At 40.1% G+C, this 12,237-nt stretch overlaps 1 protein-coding gene across 1 annotated transcript in view; it reads left to right on the forward strand.

Annotated features, from left to right (window-relative positions):
• LOC113036964 (chloride channel protein 2-like) overlaps nucleotides 1–12,237 on the forward strand; it is a 72,956-nt gene that overhangs the window by 37,928 nt on the left and 22,791 nt on the right. The window contains exons 12-14 of the mRNA XM_026193612.1: nucleotides 4,677–4,761; nucleotides 5,992–6,147; nucleotides 9,045–9,114. Coding sequence (XP_026049397.1) covers nucleotides 4,677–4,761; nucleotides 5,992–6,147; nucleotides 9,045–9,114 — 311 coding nt within the window. The remainder of the gene's footprint in view (nucleotides 1–4,676; nucleotides 4,762–5,991; nucleotides 6,148–9,044; nucleotides 9,115–12,237) is intronic.

The raw sequence follows: 12,237 nt of genomic DNA on the forward strand, positions 1-12,237 counted from the left end.
TCATCATCATCATCATCATCATCATCATCATCATCATCGTTTATTTGTATAGCACTTTAAGAACACACCAGGCAGACCAAAGTGCTGAACAACACAGATCAAAACAACAACCAAATTAAAAATACCATAAAATCATTACATACAATAAAATAAATAAGAAGGTGTCAGTTTCCTACAGAGTTAAAAGCCAGGGAATAAAAATAGGTTTTCAATCTGGACTTAAAGACCTGGGCCCTATTTCAGGAAGCCGGTTTAGAGCAAAATCTGAGTAAGTATACCCTGAGTTAACGAAAACTCTGGGTTTTCGGTTTCACAAAGCGAGTTTAGATTAATTCTGAGCGAGTTACTATGACGACACACTCCGTGAAGCTAACCTGCCCCCTAGCAGGTTTACTACAACTAACCCTGACCTTCTCCGCCTCTTTGTCAGAAACCTGACTGTAGGAAGTGTCAGACATGGCGTGCCCCTTCCTTGAAGAGCCAGTAGATGTTGAAGCCCAAATTCTCCGCAGAGCTCTCCGCCGGGAGAGAGTGATTAGAGCGCGTTTGGACATTTTATCATTTCCTGATGATTTCCTGTGTGAACGTTACCGTTTCTCAGCACAATCTATAATTTATTTGAATAACATCCTCAGGCCTAATATTGCTCATGTGACACATCGCAGACATGCTCTCAGTTCTGTACATATTATTTGTATCGCACTTCGGTTTTTTGCAAACGGGAGCTTTCTGTATAATATTGGTGACGCTGAGCACGTTTCCAAGGCTACCGTCTGTCGGGCAGTCAGGAATGTTACAGTTGCACTGAAACGTCTCCTGTACTCGTTTGTGGTGTTCCCTGGTCATAGACCCACAAGATTTATCAAAGAGGGATGCCACAAAATTGCAGGTAGCAGGATGAACGAAATTTAATTCATGATGTGGTGATATTTGAACTACTACTTAAATTTTACATTTATTCTCACGGTTCCCAGGCGTGATTGGCTGTATAGATGGCACTCACATTCCAATCATTGCTCCTTCAGTAAATGAAGGAGATTATGTGAACAGGAAGTCTTTCCACAGCATTAATGTGCAGGTACATAGTTCCCTGTAGCATTTCAAACTAACAAATTATTTCATTATAGTAATCGATGCTAATTTGTGTTCTCTGCACTGTGAAGATCATATGTGATGCTGCCAACATTATCACAAATGTGGAAGCCAACTGCTCAGCCTCTGTGAGTGGTGGTGGTGGACGACCTCCACCTGTTTTTCAGGCCTCCGCTTTTTTTCTGTTGGCTATAACGGGTCACATTTGAGCATACAGAGTAAGCAAATATGTACTTGTAATGTGCTCAGATAATTTCAATAAGTGCTTACAGAGGGGAAATTAATGTAGCCTCTAACTGCAATTGATTTACATCGGACAAACAGACCAAGCACTATGGCTCATAATACAATTACACCTTACCTGTTTGGACTATATTTTTATATTTCATTTTTACTTGCTGCCAGGAACGTTTGGGGCCTGTTGGGTTGCACCTGCGCTCACATCACATCACAAAATCAAATGTATGAAATAAAAAATAAAATATAATAAAATAACGTGTTAAATGGGTGGAAATCCCTAGATCAATGTTTAAATTAACACTCATGCATTGACTCTGTCGGCCATGTTTTGCCATGCATGCTCCCTTTCTTTTGCAGCTGAGGCTGTGTTACTTTGTTTCCGCAAAATTTGCATGTTATCGCCCACCCCCGTGACATCACGCTCCAAAGCCCTATACTGCCATCAGAATTTTGGCCTCAAGCGCTGTAAAATACATTGACCGCGCCTTCTTTCCCTCCGTCTCCATGGTGACTCGCTTAATCTGTACTCCACTAATCAGGGCTTTATGTATCCTCGTGCGCGCGCTTAACTTGGGGTTAAAGCAACTCCGCGTTGATTGAACTAATTGTTATCAGCCTTTCTGAAACCGAATATTCCGAGTTGGACAGTTCGGGGTTACTCAACCCTGAGTATCGTTTTTCACTCTGAGTTTTCTAAACCGGCTTCCTGAAATAGGGCCCTGCACTGATGACGCTTGTCTAATTTGGAGGGGAAGGTTATTCCAGAGCATCGGAGCCGCAATTGAAAAGGCTCGGTCTCCTCTGCATTTCAGCCGCGACTTAGGGACCGACAGCAGCAGCTGCTCAGCTGAACGGAGCGAGCGGGGAGGAACATGTGGCTTCAGCAAATCAGATAAATAGACAGGAGCCAGACCATTTAAAGATTTAAAAGCCAATAAAAGGACTTTAAAACGAACCCTAAATTCAATAGGAAGCCAATGCAAGGAAGCCAGAACCGGAGTGATGTGATCGAATTTCCTACTACCGGTTAAAAATCGCGCCGCCGCATTTTGAACTAACTGCAGGCGTGACAAGGTGCCCGACCCGACCCCTATTAAAAGGGAATTACAATAGTCCAGACGTGAGGTGATAAAAGCATGAATAAGAGTTTCCAAATTGGGTTTGGAAAGGAAAGGCTTGACCTTCGACAGGCGTCTGAGGTGATAAAAAGCTGATTTCACCACCCCACTTACATGACCTTCAAAAGTAAGCGCAGAATCAAGTTTAACACCAAGATTAGTGATTGAAATTTTCAGATGAGAGGTCAAATCATCAAAATCAACATCTGGAGAATCAGTAGAACGATGCGGGCCATATAAAATTACTTCCGTTTTGCGACCATTAAAATTCAAAAAATTATTTGCCATCCATAATTTAATATCGCTAAGACAGTCAAGCAGTGATTGACATGGGGAGGTATCCAAATGACTAAAAGGTAAGTAAAGCTGACAGTCATCGGCATACAAATGAAATGACACTCCGTGTTTACGAAAAATCGCACCAAGGGGGAGTAAATACAGCGAGAAAAGTAATGGCCCAAGGATAGATCCCTGGGGCACACCCCAAAGCAGAGGGGCCACAGAGGAAGCGGCCAGCCCCAGCTTGACACAAAAACTCCTTTCGGAAAGATATGATTTTATCCATGACAATGCCAGATCACAAATTCCCACACAGTGATGTAAGCGGGAGATCAGCAGGTCGTGGTCCACTGTGTCAAATGCAGCTGTCATATCCAATAACACAAGCACAGCATATTTACCACGATCAGTAGCAACAAGAATGTCATTCATAACTTCATACATCTGGCTATTGATTTCAAGAAGTTCAAGAATATGGAGGTAGTCCTCCTCCTTCATTATTCCACTCACTTTGTATAATGTACCAGTACCACTGGCAGCAAAACTACTGTACAGAGCCCCTCTGATGACATGGTCCAAAAAATAAATATCTTGTGGCCGCAAAATACTACTTCGTGGGCACGAAATGGGTATAACATGCCCACGAAATACTTATTTGTGGCCACGAAACACGTGACTGATAACCGTGATCCTTCCCAGGCCCTTGCAGTTGGTTGACAATAAAATCTATGTAAAGCAACTGGGCCTTCAATATCCTGTTTAAATGTCTCTCCATAATAATGGTTCCTTGCATTGCCAGGCTTTTCAAAATGCATTTGTAGCTCATCCCCAGCCTAAAATAAAACTCAATCATACTGTCTCTGTCCACAGTGCATAGGTTTAGCCTACTCTTATGCTTATGTCTCTACGCAGCTGTCCAGGAATTGTATCAATATGATGTGCGCACGTTATCTATTTCGTTGCCACAAATGCGTAATTCGTTGCCACGTTATACCCAATTCATGCCCACAAATTAGCATTTCGTGCGCACGTTATGCCTATAATACTACTACTAAATACCTATAATACTACTTCGTGCTCTCGAAATAGTATTGCGTGGCCACAAATAAGTATTTCGCAGGCACGTTATACTATTTCGAGGGCATAAAGTAGTATTTTGTGGCCACAATTTATTTACTTTTTGGACCATGTCATCAGAGGGGCTCCGTACAAAACAGACCCAGGGCATGTTTGACAGTTGGTGCAGTTCACATTAACTCCTTCAAACATACCGCTCGTCATTATAGCCAGCCAGTTCGATGTTTGGTCATCAGAAATTAATACTTTTCTCCATAAGGCTTTTGGCTTGTCCATGTGGTCAAGCTATAGATTTCAGTTAAGCTACCAAGAGTCTAGTCGAAGTTCAACTGTTAAAACACATTCGACCAAATATTAATAGGGGCATATGTATATTTGTGTCTCTGCATACTTTCGATCCTATGTGTATTAGAGAAAACCCCAAACACATTCAAACCTGTGCACAAAATTCCAGTTTCTTATATTCATTTAAAAGGAATAAATGACAAATCATAGATTGACAGAATGATATGGTAAAGCTCTAAACTCCACATGCATAAATACATTGAGCTGCTGACATGTGATTGGATAATTTGAGATTTGCCTTAAAAATAATTTTCATAGGTATATCCAGCAAGGTGGCCTGTAAGTGTATTATTTTAAGTTAAACAAACTTGAGTAAATAAAGGAAAAAATGTACCTATAAAAATAAATATAATATAGTGATTGGCTTCACGTTGCTTTTTCACCCATGCGTGAATAACTATGGTTTTCTCAGTAACTGTTAGACATGCATTATTCCCTGTTTATTGTTTTATGTTATTGTTTTAAAGCATTTCATTGTTTTACCCTTGCTTACTTGTTCTTTCTGTTATATATCTATGTTCTTAGATGTCTTGTGTATCCAGTGATGGTCTCTTTCCTCATTTCGTCACTATTGTTTCCTTCTGGTTTTGGACAGTTTATGGCTGGAGAGGTAGGTTCACAAAGCCCATGAACCATATATTATTTTTATTACATATACTCATCACTCTACAGTTATTACAGTAGACATCAAAGAATTCTTTAAAAAAATATGCAGGGCTTTTTCTCTTTATTCTAATTAAGCTAATTTTGAAATGTATCTAAAGATGGTTTACATATCATACATGTTGTATGGTTTGAAAACAGTCTTTATCCATCTTAAATCATTTAATTATTGATATACCAAATTATTGATATATCAATAAGACTTAAAATTCAGCCCGTTCTTGTTAAATTGAAGTCATTCATTATATAATAAAATACATCATCAACTAACTCAAAAAAATGAAAAAATTTTCTGTGGATTACACATCATGGAAATGCTAATGTTAAATAAAAGGATAATATTGAAACCATTAGAAATTATCTTCTAGGGTTTCAAGCCAAACACTGAATTTTGAATGAAATATGTCTGTGAAGGTTCTCAGTCATCCAGGTCATCGTAGTCAAAGGAGCTTGCAAAGAAAAGCGTCTGGACTTCTTTAAGTTGCTTGAAGACGTTTCACCTCTCATCCAAGAAGCTTCTTCAGTTCTAAGGTCAAATGGTGGAGAGTCCCAGATATAAACCTAGTGGGAGTTTCCCCCCACAGAGGGACAAAAGGACCCCCTGATTATCCTCTAATCGCCTGAGCCAAGGTGTGAAACTGGGTGTGGGTCCCAATCAGCCAGAGTTTCGGGTGAGCTCATTGTGAAACCTGGCTCCACCTTATCATGTGATGTCCTGAGGTCAGATGGCCCAGGATGTGAGTGGGCGTTAAGGCGTCTGGGAAGGATCTCAAAACTGGATTATAAATGGCAGAGAGTTGGTGTCGTAAACCCCCCGCCTCTGATTCAAAGATGGTCGCTCACAGTGGACATAGATGGCTTCTTTCACTCCTCTTTCAAACCATCTGTCCTCTCTGTCCAAAATGTGAACGTTGGCATCCTCAAAGAGTGACCTTTATCCTTAAGATGCAGATGGACTGCTGAGTCTTGTCCTGTGGAGGTGGCTCTTCTGTGTTGTGCCATGCGCTTGTAAAGTGGCTGTTTGGTCTCTCCGATGTAGAGGTCTGAGCATTCCTCTACATGGACACCAACTATCTGTCATGTGTTTCTGTTTCTATTATCTGTGAAAGAGCTCCGACTCAGTCACAGTCGTAGTAATTGTATTTTTTTTATTTGTTTAATTTTCCAAATTTTCCAGCTGACACAGAACGAGGCTTTGGTCACATTACTGGACAACCGCACATGGACTAAAGACGGCATCGCTGAAGAGTTTGACTACATTGGAAACGCACGAGTCTGGATGCACCCACAAGTCACCGTCTTCGGCACACTGGCCCTTTTCACCATAATGAGAGTAAGGTGAAAATATGTGTACAAAGCTGTAGGTTTGATTTATGCTAGTAAATGTGTCTGTCTGCAAGTTTTCATAATGTATAAAATGAATTTGTCATTCTATGTAAAGTATGTTAAATTCATGCACAATTCCTGACAGGATTTATTATACATACACGGGGTGCTATCCCCCCTTTTTAATCCAGAGGTCCACATTTACTTACATGTGAATGTGTTATTAATGTCTTTTTAAAAGCTTTCCCATGTTAATTTTATTTGCTGGAAAGAAAATATGTCCCTCTGCTGGTGCTGCAGCTTACTGCGGGTGCAACTAGTGCATGCATGTCCATTTCATGCTTTGGAGAGGCAAAGTGTGAAATGGAAACAGTGGACCACTCTATGTATTACATGCTTTGCTTTGATACTAGGTTGGTCTGAAAGCTGCGTGTGCAGCACACATGCATTTAAAGAACACTGACGGTAGGACATGATTTTCTATCATGGTGTAGGAGTGTCAGGTGCACACTGATATTGGCTCTGTCACACCGATCTTGCTAGTGAGCTGATGTCAATGTTAAACGTATAAGCTGCATTCTTGTCTTTGAATAAGAAACTTTGAATGATTATTTTATGGTTAATGGTTCCAAACATCTTAACATAAGAAGATGATCCAGCTAGGCTATCATTTTGACTCTAAAGGGGTCGGCAACCCTGGGCATGCGTGCCACAGCTGGCACGCAAAGGGTTAAATGATGGCACGGCACACAGTGAATTAATCTGAGAAGGTGCATTAAAAAATAATAATCTATGGACGGGCCACTGGTGCACATCACTAATTAGCTTACATTAGTTGTGCCACTTCCACATTCCAACACTTCAAACGTTCAAGAGCTGTCTGCTCAGCGCAGCATCAGCACCACGAATTCACAATGCAGGTGTTTGGACCAATGCTTTCTTTTCTGATTAAACCAGAAAGCTTTAATGGGCAGCTGGATTTGTCTCGTGCATTTTCACCTGCTGGACATCACTACCTGACAAGTGTAACTGTCTTCAGAGCATTGCACAGGCCTTATTGACAGTGTTTGGCTCCACATATCTGTGTGAGCAGACTTTCTATCACACAAATAATGTTCTCAGCACCTCCCATAGCCGTCTGACTGCCGGACACTTGGAGACCTGTGTCTCTGAGTGGGAGACCATAGACCACAATAACATGTATTAACAAACATGCCTTAGTATTTTTCCTTATCACTTTTGTGAGTAGACCATAAATAGCATTTGTATTTTCTGTCGTACAGTTCCTTTGCTGTTATAGAGTTCTTGTTTTGGATAAAAAGTGTTTTTTTTTATTTGCTTTTTGTTTAAAACAGCTGATCTGCACTTTGCCAACATCTGCGAACAAATATAGTTCTTTAAAATTATTCTATATAGCGTGGAACTGTTGAGCATGATTGCTAATGCAATGGTTGATATGGCACATTGACTTCTGAGGAAACGTTCTGATAATGAGTAGCATTATCAGAACGGTTGCCGACCCGTGATTTAGACCAAGGGTATTCAACTGAAATTTAAGGATGTCTGGTCAGAGAAAACTTCCTCAGTCAATTTACTATGCAAGCTACAATGCATGTGACCAATTTGTGCATCTCCTGTGTTAGGGCTGGGCGATATATCGAGTTTTTTAAAAATATCGATTTATTTTCATGCGAGATATAAGATGTGACAATATCGTTTATATCGATATAGTCTATGTTACGTTATAATTATACTTGTGGAGCCGCAGGTTTGCCTCTTTCGTCCACTTTTGTCTCTACGCTGCGTTACTCGGCCTCGCCTCTCCTTCACTAAACACAACTCCCCCTCCCCCATAGCTTCACCTGCAGGCAATGACAAGATGAAAGTGGAAAATCTCCGTTAGCGAGTTACCGCGGATCGCCCCGTGCATTGGGCTGGACGGCGTCAACGTGTTAGCGAGCTAACCGCGCTAACGAGCTAACCGCGCTAACGACATGCAGCCCACAGGGGCTGCACGGCCTAAAATCCTTTCATTTTCTCAAAAATCGACAGCGCGCCTTATGTATGAATTCTGGTTGTGCTTACTGACCGCGAACCGATTTTATGTGGAACACAGCGCTCAGCAATCTGTCAAAAAATGTTTTAATATGACTTTGCTAAGCTACGGAGCTGCACCGCTTGATGGATTGTCGGAGGATTACGGCTACCGGGGAGGAGCCTCGCGGAGTGATACGTACTGTGTGTGTATAAGGACCACAAATGGCACCTGTTCAGAGACGTGGTGCAGCTGTGAAATCTGTCTCTTTGTTATTATGCTCAGCGTCTATTAGTTTACATTTTGACTGCATAATTGTGAGCTTTTTGTTATGCACAAAAACAACATTGTTTTCTTTTATTTATGGACCATGATTATTTAATAAATACTGATAATTTATTTTTGAGTAATTTCTTCATGTACATCTACGCTGTATGTAAATAAAAGTGCCCGTGTGACATCTGGGACACAGTGTGACTAAGAACTCTCTTTTTGTTCTTAACTTATGGCTTTAAAAAAAAATCGAGATATATATCTTATATCGCCATCCAGGTAAATAATATCGAGATATGAATTTTGGGTCATATCGCCCAGCCCTATCCTGTGTGCACACACTGGCTACAATAAGCCTATAGAAAAGAGCTGTGCAAATTAAAATAACCCTACAGTAAATCTAAAAAACTTTGAGCAGAGTAAAACAGAAATCGCACATTGAAACCAAATAGGTCAAGGTCTGTATAAAGTAGCATCTGGGTTTAGACTGCGGTCTGCCTTGTGGTGAGCTGGAATCTAGAAACACACCAGATAATACCATGCAGCTCCTGGAATGTCACCCTATTCTTTCTGTTGATGTCTTCTTCTTCTTTTAGTTCTGGATGTGTGCCTTGGCCATCACCATGCCAGTGCCCTATGGAGCCTTCATGCCAGTACTTGTCATTGGTAAGATGTGTGTTTTTCTGTGAAGAAGAACAGATGAAACACATTTGAAGGCGTTAACACAAGGCTCAGGGGTGAACAGTCATTTGCCATGACTGTGAGGGGAGAGAAACAGGATAAAGGCACAGTTGAAGACAGCCAGAGATTAATAAATAAAAATTGTAGTTGTATATATACACACAGAATGAAAAGAAATGGGAAAAAGGAAAGACTCCCCCAGCAGGCTAGACCTAAGGCAGCATAACTAAGGAAGGATTCAGGGTCACCAGCCCTAATGATATGCTTTGGCAAAAAGGAAAGTTTGAAGCCTAATCTTGAAAGTAGAGATGACTAACTGAATGCTTATCAGGGAGTTTTTAGGACATCCAGATAATAACGACTGACAGCATTCCAGCCTAGAAGTAACACATCCATGAATTTGTTTTTCAACATCACTCAGACAAAATATTTGTGTAGCATGTTTAAAAAGTGAATAAAGGCAGACATATATTTTGTTTAACATGTGCATTGAGTCAGATTCCTCACTGTGTTACTGGAAGTTCAAGTAATGTCATGCATGCCTAGCTGTGAGTAATCACCAGTGGACAAAAGAAGTATTCTTGAAGGGTTTAGCTAGTGGTTGTGTGAAGTTGCTTGCTTGCTGTTTTTACGCCAATACTACAGAAAACATTGTGAATGATTTGGTTACTAGCAGATTGCTGGGGTTGACAGTAGTTTGCAGTAATGATAGTCAAGAAGAAATTGACTTGCCTACAAACATTTGCCAACTACCCATCGAGGAGCACTGAAACTGTAGAGTGGTAAGAAACCTCAAAACAGAGACCTTCAATACTCCTTCAACAGGCATCTCCGAGAACGTTAGAGCACTTTTGCAAATATGTGATGTGTTGATAAATCGAGCAGATATTTGAAGTTTACACAGCACCATTCTCGCATGAAAATATCTTAAAAGTTTATTTTGTGACCCAGACAGAGTAATCTTTCAAACTCTGCCACTCTGTGTTCCTCCGCCACTGCCTCGTTTGAGTTTTGGGCGAAATGGATTCTGGGATATTGCATTTCGTCATTTCAAGCTGATGGGCAAGCCATAGGCAACCGTGTCTTGGCTGGCCTCACCCTGGGGACCAGCATGGGTACTGGAGCAGACTGAATGGCAATCCCACCCGAGTAGGTGCGGGTGCAGGAGTAGGCTGCCCTCACATTGGAAGACAGGACAAGCACTGGCAACAGCTGGGCGTCAGCTGTCCCCGCCTGAATAACAGAAATGGGTGCAAAAATGTTTTTGAGCTGAGATTATTTCAATGATTTTGGTGTTTGTGAAGCTGACAGCAAAGTAAGTGAAACTAGAAAAATTTGCATTTCCTGCGAAAATGCAGTGTGGATGCTTAAAGCTGAAGCTGTATGCAAAAAGTAGCTGAAAAAGCTGAAAAGTTGCAGAAATTGTAAAAACTTTGCAGAAGCAAAAGAAGTTTGCTAAAATGGAATAACTTAGCAGAACTGCAATATCTTAGAGGAAACATAATACTTGGCAGAAATACAATAGCATAGCAGAATTTAGCAGAAATATTGTAACTTACCAGAAACATGATAACTTCTCAAACATACAAGAATTTAGGAGAAATAGTATAAGATAACAGAAAGAATATATTTAGCCAAAAATACTTAAACATTACAGAAACACTATGATTTAGAAAAATAGTACAACAGAGCAGAAATATTGTGATTTACCAGAGACACTGTGATGAACTATGAATATTGTAATTTTAAATTAAGACTATGTTTTAGCACAAATATTATAATTTGGCAAAAATACTATAATTTAGCAGAAATACTATATTAAGCACAAATCCTATAAAAAGCAGAAATGGTATGATTAAGCATAAATACTACATTTAGTAGAAATACTTTGTTTTAGCACAAATCCCATAAAAAGCAGAAATACTGTACTATGATTTAGTAGAAAGACTATAATTAATCAGAAATACTAAATTTAGCAGAAATACTATATTAAGCACAAATCCTATGAAAAGCAGAAATAATATGATTAAGCATAAATACTACATTTAGCAGAAATACTATATTAAGCACAAATCTTATAAAAAGCAGAAATACTATATTAAGCACAAATCCTATAAAAGCAGAAATAGTATATTAAGCACAAATCTTATAAAATAGCAGAAATAGTATGATTTAGCACAATAGTAATAAGTTAAACAGAAAAATTGGAAAAGCAAAATGGACAGCTGAAAAAATGCTGAACATGCTGAGGGTCCCTCAAATATACTTGTTAAATGACAAAAATCTGCAAAAAAATTTATGACAGCCACACAATTACAAATATGTACACATGAGGAAACACACATGCAGAGAGAGAGACACACACAAGATCCAATTCAGTCAACCAGTCTAAATATATTGAATTTGAATCTTACAATGAGATCATCCCATTAAAAGGCTTTCTCTCTCTCTCTCTCTCTCTCTCTCTCTCCCTCTCTCTCTGTCTCACACACACACACACACACACACACACACACACACACACACACACACACACAAACACACAGAGGGAGAGAGCTGCTGAATTTGAATCCACCAATCAGAGTGGCTGTGTACTTTTTCCCGCCAAAACAGGTGCTTCTGTTTACACACGCAGCACAGAGAGACACAGGATTATTGCAGTCTATTTCTCATAGTGACGACTCCCCTCAAACAAATGACCATATTTCCTAACTGTAGGGGCTAGAAAGGTCATTCTTACACCGTTTTGTTCAGAAGTGATTGGGGAATCTTCAAGTGTTGACAATTTATCATTAAAATATGAATTTTTAGAGATATATGACATGGATGACTTATTGACTTAGAAGCCATGAATTCCCCAATATGCAAATTTGAATGGCTGAGGCCACATATATGATTGGCTGGCTGGGAAGCCGTGCAGGCCCTGATTTGTGGATTTGATTTCCTCAGCCCTGATATGATTGGCTGGCTTAGAAGCCATGAAGGCCCCAATATGCAAATTTGAATGCCTCAGGACACATATATGATTGGCTGGGAAGCCGTGCAGGCCCTGATTTGAAAATTTGAATGTCTCAGTCCTCACAGAGGATTGGCTATCTGGGGACCTGG

The sequence above is a fragment of the Astatotilapia calliptera genome, chromosome 14, assembly GCF_900246225.1.
Source record: "Astatotilapia calliptera chromosome 14, fAstCal1.2, whole genome shotgun sequence".
NCBI classification, from domain to species: domain Eukaryota; kingdom Metazoa; phylum Chordata; class Actinopteri; order Cichliformes; family Cichlidae; genus Astatotilapia; species Astatotilapia calliptera.